The 16,048-nt window shown below is 43.9% G+C and overlaps 1 protein-coding gene across 1 annotated transcript in view; it reads right to left on the bottom strand.

The window, feature by feature from the left end:
• Positions 1–10,751: 10,751 nt before the first annotated feature.
• Positions 10,752–16,048, bottom strand: part of ENO3 (enolase 3) — a 38,477-nt gene continuing 33,180 nt past the window's right edge. The window contains exon 12 of the mRNA XM_030187035.1: positions 10,752–11,609. Within this exon, the coding sequence (XP_030042895.1) occupies positions 11,540–11,609 (70 nt within the window). The 3' untranslated portion in view covers positions 10,752–11,539. The remainder of the gene's footprint in view (positions 11,610–16,048) is intronic.

Here is a 16,048-nt window from a genome sequence, read left to right as displayed (position 1 = left end):
GAAAGAGCCTGTTGTTAAAAATTTACCAGCACACCCCTGCTAAGCTCACATACCTTTGGAGTATTTAGAATAATTTTCAATTTCTACTCCCCAGCGACATGGACTTGGGTGTGCCTGGCCTTGTTAGATCTTAGATACTTAGCAGGGTCAAGGGAGACCACCAGGGAAGACTAGCTACTAAACTACTACAGACCCAGACACCATGGTGGATTCATGATTGTGGAATCATGGACAACAACCCCTTACCCAGTGTCCTTCACTGCAAGGCCCGGGTGCCAGTGGCAGCCATTGTTGACCCCAGGTTTGGCCCCCTGACTAGTTCTCCAGTACACAGCCTCTCCTCTCCTTTTTCTGCTACTCGCATACCTCCATAACTGTTGTTCTGTACTATTCAGCTGTCAGTGAGTTTGAGCTATAGGCCTCCCAAAATCCCACTCTGTTTTCAGAAGGCAGAGAATGCCATGCAGGTCAAACCTACTGTGGTGCTAGAAGAAAGCTGAATAGTTGGTTTAAGTTCAGCCCCACAAACATACCTCCAGAGAAAGTACAGTGAAAGATTAAAAATGTGTGTGTGTGGGGGGGGGGGGGGGGGGAGGGAGAGAGAGACAGTATGGTGGAGGCTGACAGGGTGTCTGGAATGTTGTCTGGTGATCTTGGCTCTCGCATCAAACACTTTTTGAAAAACTGACCCCTGCTTGAAAAATAGTGAAGGTCTCACCAAAAGCTGCAGATGATGTGGATAGTAGATCTGTGAGGAAGGGCTGAGGAAGAACCTATTTCCCGCCAAACTGATAATTCTTGTGGCCCCACTTCCTTTTTCAATATTTGTTATATCATCTTGTGAGGAATCTTCAAAGTTTGAATTCAGCTCCGGGACAGTCCTGGAACCAATTTTGTTTATTTTTCCATGTAAAACTGATTTCCTTAGTTTGCATTTATTTTTATTTTGGGTCGGGAGGGAGGGGGGGGGGTTAGAACACATTTTTAAATTAAGATCTGGAAAATTGACCTATAAGGTAAACATTTTAGCCTCCCAATACAGCTCTGAGGGAGCTCACAGAGTTTTGTCTTAACCGTACTGTTCACATTTTTATAAATCTTTAATGCCCCTTCGCCAAAACAAATATTGCAGTTGTGTTCCTTTTTTTTTTTTTTTTCGAATTGTGGGTAGGGCATACTTGTCATGTTATCAGTAGGTGTGGAGCGAAGGGAATGGAGAGATTTGGTGACAAAGTTTTATGAGCACAACTAGGTCTATTCAACCCCTCCAGATTGAATTCAGAGATTTTGTGCTATATTTGATCCACAATTATTTTGGGGTTTTTTTAAAGTTGTAGATCAAGGTGAGTTATATTTGGGTAAATTAGGTATTTTCCTGTTCCTTTTAGGCTCATAATTTAAGGGGTCCTTTTACTAAGCAGCGCTAGGGTGTTTAGCTTGCGCTAAACGCTGAGACGCCGATAGGAATATAATGGGCATCTCGGCGCATAGCGCCTGTTGATTATTAATGTGCGCTAAAAAAGCTAGCGCACTTTAGTAAAAGACCCTCTAAGTTTGTACAGTTTGCAAAGGAGAGTTGCCAAGATCACAAGGAACCACACTGGGATTTGAACCTGGCTTCTCTGGCTCTCAGCCTCCTGCTCCTACCAGCGGGCTACTCCTGTACTCAGAAAGGGCCTATGTATTTTTGTGTGTCTCATTGCTCTGTGACTTCCAGCTTACACATGCCTTGGTTTGCTGGTTTCAAAGGAATAAAAGCAAAAGCATGTCTTCCTTTCAGATGACAATAAAATGCAAAGCTCAGGATGTGATTTTGAAAGCTCACATATAAACAGGGCATATGGTGGTTAATGCTGTCAGAGATTGCCCAGTGATGTCAACTTCTTTCTTAGGTTCCTAAACTGTCATCACTGTGCAGCAACTGTTAAGGCTGTAAAGTGATTATTAAAATGCAAAACTTTTAATTACGAAGCTGAACAGTCAGAGGCTGGTGCAGTACAGGAAACTTTAGGGAAAGATTGGACTTGGCTAAGCCTTTGGTCCCTGAGGCAGTGAATGGGTGCAGTTCACCCAAAATACCCATGTCGGGTGATGAGAGAAAACCCTGAAAGATAACAAAAAAATTATTCTTCAGCAAGCTTGACCTTTAGAAAGCACAGAGAAACCACTCGTAGGTAACCTCAATGCTGTCTTTTATTCTACAAAATGGTTTCTAGAACAGGAGGGGAGCTATAAAAATAAGAGCCAAAAAAAAAAAGAATTCCAACCTTGTTTGGCTTAAATACTGTGTATTTTAAAGAACTGTAATAAAATGCTGGATGTTAAGTAAAACCCAGTACCTTTGATTTGCTGTCTGTGGTTGTTTATTTAATGTAGTAATCCAAGTTAATTGTGTAGCGTTGGCATCATCTGTTGGCCATAGAGTTTAGTTAATTTCTTTGATGTACCACAAAGCAGTTAACAATACAGTTCAAAGCAGAAAAGAAATATACAGTCTTCAAAAAGCAAATCAGAGGAGAGAGGGGAATGGGGTTAAAAGGAAGGATGGAAGAGATAATATCACCAGCTTGTACCAGTCTCAGTTTAACCCGAATGCTATGATGACCATAAGCGTGGGTATACACAGTCCTTCCATGTGCTTTAAAATCAACTGTGATTCCCTTCGCATCTCAACTCTAGAGGAAGGGAGTTCAATAGTAGGGGCCACGGTAAGAGAAACAAGTCTCTAGTACACTCCAAATGATATGTGAAGACAGAGAGAAAAAAATGGTCCTTATAAGATGTGTAGAACATGAAGAGTTGATGGGGTGTGCATACTAGGAAAGTATTAATAGGAAACCTGTCTGGAGTGCCTTATGAACCAAATGAAGGATTTTTTTTATTGAATAGAGTTTTATGGGGAGCCAGAGACGCTCTTGAACTGGAGATGTATGGTCAAATCGTTTGCTAAGTAAACATGCTGTGGAATTCAGGATGAGCTTTAGGTGAGAGGTAGAATGTTGGAGGAGGCTGTGATATAGAGAATTACAATAGTCAAGTTTGCTAAGTATCAAACTAAAGGCAAGAATCTTTAAATTGGAGAGGTTGAAATAAGGTTTTATAGGAACATATCTAAGTACAACGTACAAAGCTTTTTGAGAATGAAAGACATTTGGGAGTTGAAAGTGAAATGACATAAATCTTAAGAATGTTATGCAATTGTGGAGGGGAATAGAAGAACCATTGTGAGATCCAAAGGGTTCAAGGCCATCCCATCTGAAAGAGCCAGAATAAAATCTTGTCAAAGACTTTAATGGCAAAAGATCAGGAATTTTGGTCAATGGGGTATCCATGCTAGACACAGGAGAGAAAGAGAAGGGAGGGAATCCTTCAATGCGTGCACTTTAGTTCATAAAAATAAGTAGTGGGGATGTCAAAGTCTCAAGTCAGTTTGGAAAATTTATTAGCCACTCATAAATCCCATCCTAAGAAACTATCACTTAAATTAGTACTGCTTCTTCATAGAAGCACCTCGTTCAATAGCCTAGCCTGCAGCTGCTCACCTGCTCCTGCTTCCTCAGGGCCACAGGCATGTGCTGCTTCAAAGAGGGGGGGAGAAGAGAACAAAAAGAGAGGGTATACAGCATACACAGAAAGTATACAAACAAAAAAAGCAACACTGGGCCTTCAAGACTGGGGCAACAGGAGTATTTTATTGACAAATGACCCGACACGGGCCGTGTTTCGGTGTAGAACAACGCCTGCCTCAGGGGTCTGGTTTTAGTTGCAAAAAAATGTATGTATATATATATATGTATATATATATATACTAGTAAAAAAAAGGCCCGTTTCTGGAGCCAATGAAACGGGCGCTAGCAAGGCTTTCCTGTGGCCCCCCCCCCACCCGTCGTCGATGTGGGTGAATTGCTCCACCTCCGCCCTCAACGTCACAACGTTTGACGCGAGGGCGGGGCCCCGAGGCTGTGATTTTCTTGGCTTCAGAGCTTCGAACTTACGAACCTTGGCTTCAGTGACGTCATCCAACAATAGAACGTTGAGGGTGAGTTTTATATATATAGATATATATATGCGTCCAATGCCTCTAAGAATGAATAGAGGAAGTCTTCCTGTCGAAGCAGACAGCCACAATATAAAAGGTAAACGCCTGTATTACTCTTGTCTTTGAACAAAAACAAATCTGCTTCAAAGAGGGACAACTGTGGTACTACAGCCTTTCTCTGCTCTTCTTCTGGCTCTCCAATATTTGGGATCTTTAACATCATAATCTCTCCTCCCCCTACACTTTGGAATTTGCTATCGGCTCTTGCTTACCAAAATCTTAAATTTGGCCCTGAATGCTTTTGTGCTGTTTTACGAAGGCTACTATTAGCCTTCATCCATTGCTATTCCTAGAGAGTTAGTAACTCCTGAGAAACACACACTTTGTGTTTTGCAGCACTACAATCCTGAAAGCTAAGCTTTTCAGAATTTATATATTTTCAGATTTTTGTGTTTGGTTTGACTCATAGATTCTGAACTGCTCTCTTACCTGTGTCCCTCTCTTAATTTCTTCCTAGAAAATTTGCCGACTTTACCTCCATCTATCCTATACGGGAGAGAAAAAAAGGGAGGGGGATGCTTTCTTTCCTCTCACTTGCAGAGTTGCTTGCGCCTATATTTTGTTATATTTTTGTCCTCTTGCTGAATATATAAACAAAAAAGAGAAACAGAAAGCCTATATGGTTCTCCAAACAAGTGACTTAAAAAAACAAGGGCAAAAGAAGCTGCTTTCAAGAAATACAGAAGAATGCAACAAAAGGATCATGGAAAAGATTACCGGATTAAACTCGAATAAGCAAAGAGGGAAATACAGATAATGAAAGCACAGGTGGAAGAAAAATGGCTAAAGATGTAAAGAGAGGTGACAAGACCATTTTCAGATATATTAAGGAAAAGAGAAAAACTAGGAATGGAATTGTAAGACTGAAAGATGCTGAGAACAGCTATGTGGAGAGTGTGCTAAACAAAATCCTGCAGAAGGACCATGGTTGGCTACCGAGGATGTATGGAAATGGAGTGTATATTGCATCGTTCACAGAAGAAAGTATAAACAACTTGAAAATCTTAAGGATTTATTTAATCTTTAGAGATGAGAGAGGTTCCACGGGATTGAAGACGAGCAGATTTAGTCCCTCTTCACAAAAGCGGGAACAGGGAAGTAGGAAACTACAGGCTGGTAAGCCTCATGTTGGTGATTGGAAAAATAATGGAGTCACTGCTGAAGGAAAAGATAGTTAACTTTCTATAATCCAACGGGTTGCAGGATCGGAGACAACATGGCTTTACCAAAGGAAAATCCTGCCAACGGAATCTGATCGGTGACCAAAGAACTGGATAAAGGGCATCTACTTGGTTTTCATCAAATACTTTGATAGGGTTCCTCATAGAAGACTCATGAAGAAGCTGAGAGGGTTGAATTTAGGACCCCATGTGGTGAACTGGATTGGAAACTAGTTGACCAGCAAGCAACAGAGGATGGTGGTTAATGGAATTTGCATTGAGGAAAGTATGATGAGAAGTGGGGTGCCTCAGGGGTTGGCACTGGGACCGATTCTGTTTAATATATTTGTGAGAGACCTTGTTGAAGGGTTAGCAGCAAATGTTTTGCCTCTTTGAAGATGATGTGAAGATAGCCAATAAAGTGGATATTCCAGAGGGAGTAGAAACCATGAGAAGATATCTTCAAAATTTAGAAGAATGGTCAAAGGTCTAGCAGTTAAACTTTAATGCCAAGAAGTGCAGAGTAATACACTGGGGTGCAGAAATTCAAAGGAGATGTATGAGATAGGAGGAGAGAGATTCATAAGCACAGCTTCAGAGAGGTACCTTGGGGTAATGGTGTCTGAGGAAATCAAGGTTACGAAACAATGCGACAAGGTGGTGGCCATGGCCAGAAGGATGCTAGGCTGGATGGGAAGGGGCATAACCAAAAGAAGAAAGGAGGTGTTGATGCCCTGTACAAATCATTGGTGAGGCTCCATTTGGAGTGCTGTGCTCAGTTTTGGAGGCCATACCTTGCTAAGGTCATTTAAAAAAAAAAACTTGAATTGGATCAAAGAAAAGCAGATTTGTACCACAAGATGTATGAGGAAAGACTTAATGACCTGAAGATGTATACCCTGGAGAAAAGGAGAGACAGGAGTGATAGGATACAAGCATTCAAATATTTGAAAGGTATTAATATACAAGCTTTTTCCAGAAACGAGAAGGTGGCAGAACTAGAGGACTTGAATTTAGATTGCAGGGTGGCCGACTCAGGAAGTATTTTTTAACGGAGAGGGTGGTAGATATCTGGAATGCCTTCCAGTGAGGGGAGGTAGAGATGAAAACAGTAACAGAATTACAAAATGTGTGGGATAAACACAAAGGAATCTTGCGTAGAAGGCATGGACCCAAACAAGCTTAGCAGGGATTAGATGGCAACACCAGTAATTGAGAAGCAAAGTCAGTGCTGAGCAGATTTCTGTGGTCTGTGCCCTGATCATGGCTGGACAGATTTGGATGGGTGGGAGTGGGGCTTTGATGTCGGCTTCAGTAGATGGAGAATAAGTGCCAGGCCGACTTCTAGTCTGTGCCCTGAAAATGGCAAATCAAGATCAAGTATGCATAGCTAGTATCACATCATGCCTTATGCTACGATTTTATCTTGTTGGGCAGACTGAATGGACCGTACAGGTCTTTATCGTCCGTCCTCTGTTACTATATTACTATTACAATCCCGTCATGGTGGTACTGGAGGAGGGGGGGTGAAAGGTTACAGTTCAGGGGTCATAAAGGTTTCATCTCAGGACTGCTGACACTGCTACAGTTCATGCTGTCGCTGTTCTGTGTTGAAGCTGTGTGTGTTTATGTGTGAAGGCCCAGTTTATCTTGGAATCCTGCTTATAAATTTGTTTTGAACTTTAGGGCTAGGTTAGGCCTGACTGTTTGAAGCATAAAATATCTCTGGGATTCCAGGTCAGAGACCAACTGTTTATGCAGTCTGTTTAAAAGACAGACCTAGTGCATGCTGTGGAGCTACAGGAGCAGAGCAGACCACGGGAAAAATACTTGGGAACAAGGCCTGGTTTGTGTTTCTTTATTTCTCCTCACCTATGAAAAGAACATGCTACCCTTCCCTGTTCCTCAAAGTTCCTTATTTTACTTTTAATCCTCTGCGCGGCTGTAGTTTTTTTAAGGTCCAAGGCCTGGCCGCTAGTCATGCTATCACATTGTGGCAGTGGTGGGTTAAATGTTTCTCTGTAGAAGAGGACAGTCCACGTATCTTCAGGGCTTGGGGCCTCAGCACAGTAGAGTAGGGTTTTTGTATAAAGGCTAAAGAGGTTAACTCTGCCTTAGACAGAGAGGGGGGAAAAAAGGCTAGTAAATGCTGGACAAGCAGGATTTTTCTTTTCTGGGTTGGGGGTTGAAGAGTGCTGCAATACTGTGGTGCAACAAACAAACTCTGCCTTGGAGTGAAACCACAAGAGAAGCTGGTTCTGGAGCAAAGACGCTCCCATGGAAAGTTAAACCAAGAATTTCTTCTGAGTTTTGCTTGTTTATTCCTCCTCCCCTGTGAAAAGAACAGCCTACTCCCCCCTGTGCCTCAATAATGTGCCTTGTTTTACTTTTAACCCTCTGTGTGGCTGTAGTTTATTAAGGACCCAGGCCTGTCTGCTAGTCATGCTATCATAATGCCCTTTTCCAAATACACACTATCAAGGGCAGCCCAAGACAGTCTGCTGCCTGAAGTGAGGGGATGTTCGCTGCCCGGGCTCCGCTGTGCCCTAGGGCTCCACTCTACCTCCCCCTCCCCAGTCTGACATCTCCCCCCTTCCTTCCCTGAATTTACCTTCTTTTCTGGCTTTCCAAAAGTTGGGGCAGCAGAGTTTCCCATATGCTGCCCTGCCGCTGGCCCCGGTTCCTTCTCCGTACTGCGGTCCGCCCCGCCTCCGATGGAAACAGGAAGTATGTCAGAGAGGTGGTCCATAAGAGAGTCGGTGGCATGGCAACATATGGGAAATGCTGCTGCCCTGACTTTTGGAAAGCAAGAAAAGAAGGTCAATTTGGGGAAGGAAGGCGATGCCAGAGCACAGCGAGCATGGGGGTGGATGCTGCTTCAAAAGAGTGCCACCTGAGGGGGCCACCACTGCACACATGAAGTTGAAGTGGGTATTTGCAGAATAGCACCTAGGTGGCATGCTGGCATATAAACACATTTAAATGTATACATATGGGTGTCTATGCTAGTATTCTAACCATTTGTGTGTGTAAATGTTAGGACCAAGTTTACAAAATTGCCTCATTCCTGTCAGGTGCATTTCACTTTGAACATATTTCTCCTCATTTGATTGCATCACTGTGGCTTCAGGTAGCTTTGGAGGGTGAAATTTAAAATCTTATCTTTAATTCGTCAGGCATTGAATGGTATGGTGATATCCTGTTGTACATCAATACAGTACTGTGAATTTACAGACTAGCATGTCTGTCAAGATCTGAGAGCTCTCACCAGCTGCGCATTCCATCTAGTCAACAATGCCGTTTGGTTGCGATGTGTGCCTGCACTATTGGCGGCCCAGTTGAATGGAATTTTGTTTTCACGGAAATTCAGGAAGACTGAGAAGTACCACTGATTTCAGGAAAAAAGCTGAAGACAGGATTGTCTCAAGAGGTATTTATGTTGTGATATGAATGAACAGCTTTGCAAGAGAATTAAACCAGGCTTGGAATGTTAAGTATTTCTTTAGGAGAGGACGAGAAATGCATTATGTTGACTGTATTGGTCTGTGTCTTATCTTTTTAAAGATTTATGTATGTGAATTTGTTCCCTGCCTAGTACTGTGGATGGTGTGAGTTATAAAACTTTTTGAATAATCCAGAATTTTTTCATTTGATTATGGGGAACTGTCCTAGTTCTGCTTTGTACCCCTTGATGTTTGGGGGAAGGGGAGCTCCATGGTTGTGTTTTTTTATACACCACGACGAGAACCATTTGTTAGATGTGTTGTGATTGAAAAAAGATGAACAACCATAGCTGTATGGCAGGTAGAGTGTATGTATATTTTGTTTGCACTGTTCCTGTCTGTCTTATACCTGTGCAGTGATGGGGCTGTGTGCTTTGGGTGGGGCTTTACACTGCTATTGTAGAGACTGCATGTCCTACAGATGAGGCACGTGAGACGCAGTTGGATGACTTCATATTCACACGTAAGGGACCCTTCTCTCATGCATTCAGCAGTCACCCAACCACAGAGTAAAGGTGAAAGGTGCAAATGAATAAAAAAAAAAAAAACAACCCACACCTCTTTCAGCTCACCTTTTGCTGTGGAGGAGTAGCCTAGCGGTTAGTGCAGTGGACTTTGATCCTGGGGAACTGAGTTCAATTCCCACTGCAGCTCCTTGTGACTCTGGGCAAGTCACTTAACCCTCCATTGTCCCAGGTACAAATAAGTACCTGTATATAATATGTAAACCGCTTTGAATGTAGTTGCAAAAACCTCAGAAAGGCAGTATTTCAAGTCCCATTTCCTTTCCCTTCCCCTCTGCTGCCCTGGCAGCTCATGCTTTTGAGATGAATCTTACATGCTTTGCCTTAACCTTCTGGGTTGGCCACCATCTGTGCAAGGTTAGAGCTGCAGGCCGGGGTCAGGCAGGAGAGTCATTGTGGAGGGGCCTGAAGGGTAAAAGCCACTGTGACTCCAAGCAAAGTCACCACCTGGCAGAAGCTTCCCAAGTGGTTCCCAGGCAGCCAGAAATTGCAGGTGGTTCTTTATTGGCAATTATAATTTAAGGCAGCAGCAGCCCGGGCCATGAGGTCTGAAGCCAGCCACCTCTCAGCAGCAGCACTGGCATCCTGATGGGAGATCAGAAGGATCCCCTCTCCTACCATCCATGACTGGAGCAAAGCCTGCTGAACTTGGCTTGTTGAGCCTGGGGGAAAGCAGCAAGAGAAGGAGAATCACTGAGTCAACTGAACCATGAACGGGAGAGAGACTAGCTGCCTCCATTCACACGACTGTGAGTTGGATTCAGGGAATGCTTCAGGGTGTCGGGGACAGATTGGGAGAACTTTTTGAAACTTATTATTTTTCTTAATCAGGCTGAGGTTTGCACGTAGGCCTGAGACACGCTTCAACCTGTAGCAATGTTTGCCTAACAATAACTGGAAAGGCCAAGGTTTTAGGGTGTCCCAAACTGTCTGGATGGTGGGGCTGCCATGTTAGAAGTTGATGAGAATGGTAGGTTACCTGGCTCTGGTGCCAGTTTAGTTACCCTTCTGACTCCCTACCTGACTTGATTGCCTTTCCCCTTTGGTCTAGCCCCCCCCTAGTATTGCAGGCACACCATTGATAGCTGAACCAAAAGTAACCTGGACAAGCAGTGCACTATGGGCAGCCTACAGCCAATTAAAATAAGGGAAACATTATCATTATTTTGTGAAGCCCTTTTCATTTACAAAGCAACATAATACTGATATTTTTTCCAGATTTATATCTCGGCCACACAGCCTGAAAAATCTCACTCTTTGGAATAGGGACAGCCTTGGCTTCTCTGTTGCTGTCCATGTGGTACCTTCTCTATGGCGTGAGAGTTAAAGTGTGAAACTTGTACTGCTCCTGTCTTACAGCCGTTCTGTGGTGAGGCAGTGGATGTGTGTTTTGGAGAACGGGATGGCAACTTCCCATTTCTAAACCGTTGTACCAGTAATAAAGAGACAGTAATACACACATCAGCCATTTTCTCTGCTCCATTCCTAGTTGATTTTATTGTGATATCCATTAAAGGTCATTTGCACCCTTGAGCTCTGACATCCTGACATCTTTCAGGAACAGGATCTGGTTTCCTCTGCAGCATTGTCAGCTGTCGCTGTCTTTTCCACGGTCCTGATGAATGCAGGTTCTGTTAAGACGCCCTTGTGTGAAAATTGCTGAAGAGAGCCTGGGCTGGCTTGGGTGGAATGTGGGAGAGCTCTTTGCTAACCCTGGTTTCTCCTTTCTTATCTCTGGGCCAGGTTATTAATGTCAGTAACTTTTCTTTAGTGGGTATTAGCTGCTGGTTGTAATAGTACTTGTAACCAGCAATAAATCTCCCTTTCATGCTTTGTCCCATTTGTTTTGAAACTCAGTATATTTAAGCTTCAGCTGGAAAAAAAGGTATTGGCTGTGTTGTATAACAGCTGCCTTGATGGTGGGGGTGGGTGGAATAGAGCTAGAACACAGCTTTGGCTTCCACAGCTAGCTTGGTCCTGAGGAAATTGTATTCTGAAAAAAACAAGAATATATTATCTGTTTGAAATGATGGGAGGGTTGGAAGAGGTCACAGTTACTGTCCATGAGCTGCTATGGTGCCAGGAGCAAAATTTCCACCAGGGAGCATCAGCTTTTAAGTCAGAGGAAAAGGGGGCTCCAGCCCTTCCATGACCAAACACAGAACAGGGAAAATGTTTTTTTTTTTTTCTTTTCTTGCATTGTGGAGAGATTTTGTTCCCTTCACAGCCACACAGCCCAGCTGAAACTCCCTTTTACTTGGCACGGGGGTTCCTGAAATGGCGTCCAGCAAAGTGAGCCTTTGGCCCCAGTTCTTCCTCAATCCTGGTGGAAAAAAGATGGAAAATGAGAGTGAGGTTACAGGGGGTACCACCACCCTTACTGCCCCTCTAGCCCCCACACTATTGCACTGAGATTTTATTCTCATGTCCCAAGCACTTCGCAAATGTCCCACATGCATCCTTTACAGAATTAGGGGGTAAAAGGGAAATTCTAAACTCTTAGCACCTAAATAGAAGAACCACTTGTGCACTGAAATGATAAGAATGCTAGCATTTCAGCATGCGAATGGGTCATTCAAGAGTGAAGTGCCGGTTGGGCACTAAGCAGGATTCTACAAGCAGAGGGGCCCTTTTACCAAACTGTGGTAAAAGGTAGGGTTACCATATTTTGTCCCCCCCCAAAAGGAGGACACATGCCCCGCCCCTTTCATGTCCCACCCCTTTCACACCCACCCCTTTTCACGCCCCCGCTCCGCCCCCTTTCACACCCTCGCTCCGCCCCATTACATTTTCCCCTCCCCCCTGTCACACACCCCATCACTCCTCCCCATCACCCCCCTCCCCTTACCTTACTACTGCCCTGGTGGTCTAGTGACCTCTTTGGGGAAGGAAAGAGCCCCCTCTTTCCTGCCTGGAGCGCTGCCCTGCATGCATCTTTCCTGTTCGTGATCTTGGCGCCGATTCAAAATGGCTGCCGAGCTTTGAAGTCTCGCGAGGTCACTTCAACTCTCGGTGGCCATTTTGAATCAGCGCCAAGATCACCAACAGGAAGGATGCATGCAGGGCAATGCTCCGGCCAGGAAAGAGGGGGCTCTTTCCTGCCCCGAAGGCGGAAGAGGTCACTAGACCACCAGGGCAGTAGTAAGTAAGGGGAGGGGAAGCTAGCAATCTGCCCGTTTGTCTGGATTTCTGGACAAATGGGCAGGCTGGCAGGCAGGCCGATTGGCAAAACCCGCCCGGTTGCCCGGACATGTCCTCAAAAAGAGCCCTTACGCCAAGCCCCCTCCCTACCCATCTTCAAATCCTTACTCAAAACCCACCTCTTCAATGTTGCTTTCGGCACCTAACCGACCCCTACTTGTCTGACTGTACATTTGTCCTTTAGATTGTAAGCTCTTTGAGCAGCGACTGTCCTTCTATGTTAAATTGTACAGCGCTGCGTAACCCTAGTAGCGCTTTAGAAATGTTAAATAGTAGTAGTAGTAGTAGTAATGGTAACCCTAGGTAAAAGGTGGTCTTAGTGTGCCCTTACCTGGGTCATTCCTGTTCGCTAAGGCCATTTTTCCCTTAGGGGTAAAATGGCAGCATTTTCTATTTCCTCTATTAATGAGCATGTGCTCTTTAGTGCGTGAGCTCCTACTGCCACCTCTTTTGTAAGCGGTGAGGTGTTGCGCACTGATTGGTTAGCACATGGCAATATAGCTGCACTAAGCGATTAGAGCGGAACATGTCTACTCTCCGCCCCCAGCGCTAAAAAATAAATTCTGTTTTGTAGCACGTGACCTACACACGGCAATCCCAAAACTACCATGGGACACCGGAGAGTGCCCCACGGTAAGCCCTGTTGTGCAGCGGCACGCACGCATTAGTGCTTACCACAACGTAGTGCAATAGTGGAGGAGTAGCCTAATGGTTAGCGCACTGGCCTGAGAATCAGGGGAGCCGAGTTCAGTTCCCACTGCAGCTCCCTGGGACTCTGGACAAGTCACTTAACCCTCCATTGCCCCAGGTAAAAAAAAAATAATAAATAAACACCCACTTTGATTGCATTCAATTCTAGTCACCATATCTCAAAAAAGATATAGCAGAATTAGAAAAGTTTCAAAGAAGAGCAACCAAAATGATAGAAGGGTGGAACTGCTCCCGTATGAGGAAAGGCTATAAAGGTTAGGGCTCTTCAGCTGAGTGGTTTGGAGCAGGTGGAAGTGAATCAGTTTTTCATTCACAAAGACCAGGGGGCACTCAATGAAATTGCTTGGAAATACTTTTAAAACAAATAGGAGGAAATATTTTTTTTTCACTCAAAGAACAGTCAAGTTATGGACAGTGTATCTGGGTTTAAAAAAGGTTTGGACAAGTTCCTGGAGGAAAAGTCCATAGTCTGTTTTTGAGATGGACATCACAATCACGGGTGAATCTACCTCCCCACAACTCGAAATTGCATCGACAAGAATAAACCATCCAAATCTAACAGGCCACCTCAACACAATCCTATTCTACAGACCCCCAGGGAAATGGCAAGACTCCCAAACACAACTCATGGATTTCATCTCAAATTCCTGCGTATCTTCCTCAAACATCCTCATACTAGGAGACATCAACTTACACCTAGAAGATGACACCTCATTAAGCACACGAGAGTTCAAAGAATTCCTAAAACTTTGGGATCTACAAGCACCTTACATGCAACCGACTCACAAAAAAGGACACACACTAGATATCATAACGAACAAATTCGAATCGGATTCAACCATCATGATCACGGACACAAGTTGGACACCTACACTATGGTCAGACCACCATAAAGCAAATGTCACTCTCTGCTGGCGAAAAACACACTTAAACACGACCAATAAACCCGAGCGAACAACATACACAACGAGAGGAAAAATAGACTCCGCGACATTCTGGCAACAGATCTATCAGTACGAGTGGACAACAAACGCTGACACCATCCAATTCCTCCAAGAATGGGATGAGCTATGTACAACAACATTAGACAAAATCGCCCCAACCCAAACTAGAACATCACACAGGAAAAAAACAAACCCATGGTTCACCGAAGAGCTGAAAAAACTTAAAACACAAGTCAGGAAACTAGAACGAGCTTGGAACAAAAAGAAAGACGAACAAACACTAAACGACTGGAAACTACTTCGGAGAAAATACAAATACGCCATAAAACAAACAAAAAGACAACACTACAAAACAATAATAGGACCAAATTACAAAGACACACATAAACTCTTCAGCCTTGTGAACAAACTGCTAGATACCACACCAGTTACAAATAACGGTGAAAATATACCAGACGTCGACAACCTTGCGAAGTACTTCAAGGAGAAAATCATACTATTACGACACAAAATACCCGCCAGTCCCATAGAATACGCCACTCTTCTAGACTGTCTGGACCCAGAAGAAGGAGCACACCCAGCAGACAGAACCTGGACCGAGTTCGAACCACTACCAGAAGACCTCATCTCTAAAGCTCTCAAAAAATATGCCAAATCCAACTGCAAACTAGACGCATGCCCAAACAGCCTCATGAAATCAGCCCCTCAACAATTCACAATTGACCTAACGAATCATGTAAATTACATGCTACAAAATGGACTCTTCCCAAAAGAAAAAGGAAAAATCTTACTCACCCCAATTCCAAAAGATACAAAGAAAAACCTGAGCGAAATTACCAACTACAGACCAGTAGCATCCATACCACTAATAACCAAGTTAACCGAAGGGATGGTAACCAAACAACTCACAAACTATCTAAACAAACACTCAATACTACATGATGCCCAATCCGGATTCCGGTCGAACCATAGCACAGAAACAGTACTAGTCACCCTTATGAACAAATTTAAGCAAATAATAGCAACCGGGAACAATATACTCCTCCTACAATTTGACATGTCAAGCGCCTTTGACATGGTCGACCATGAAATCCTACTACACATACTTGAATACTTCGGCATTGGAGGAAATGTCCTAAGCTGGTTCAAGGGGTTCCTAACCCTGCGCTCGTATCAAGTTACATCACACTCAACCACGTCCAAGGCATGGATACCGGAATGTGGAGTTCCACAAGGATCACCCCTCTCACCAACTATTTTCAACCTAATGATGATCCCCCTAGCAAAACTCCTATCAAACCATAACCTCAATCCACATATATACGCTGATGATGTGACAATATATATCCCCTTCAAACATGACATCAAAGAAATCTCCAACGAAATCAATCAAAGCCTACACATCATGAACACATGGGCAGACACATTCCGTCTGAAATTAAATGCAGAAAAAACTCAATGCCTGGTACTCACCTCCCAACACAACACCAATGAATTCAACGCGATAAACACACCAAACCTAAACCTTCCAATCTCAGAAACGCTAAAAATTCTTGGAGTCACTATCGACCGCCACATAACACTGGAAACCCACGCAAACAACACAACTAAGAAGATGTTCTACTGCATGTGGAAACTGAAAAGGATAAGACCACTCTTCCCAAGATTCGTCTTTCGTAACCTCGTGCAATCCCTCGTCCTCAGCCATCTGGATTACTGCAACTCATTATACGCAGGCGGCAAAGAGCAAACACTGAGGAAACTTCAAACAGCCCAGAACACAGCAGCCAGACTCATCTTCGGAAAACCAAAATATGAAAGGGCAACACCACTACGAGAGAAACTACACTGGCTTCCACTGAAGGAACGCATCACCTTCAAGGTATGCACACTAGTCCACAAGATC

This window comes from Microcaecilia unicolor, chromosome 14 (genome assembly GCF_901765095.1).
Source record: "Microcaecilia unicolor chromosome 14, aMicUni1.1, whole genome shotgun sequence".
NCBI lineage: Eukaryota > Metazoa > Chordata > Amphibia > Gymnophiona > Siphonopidae > Microcaecilia > Microcaecilia unicolor.
This window is presented reverse-complemented; position numbering and strand designations above follow the sequence as displayed.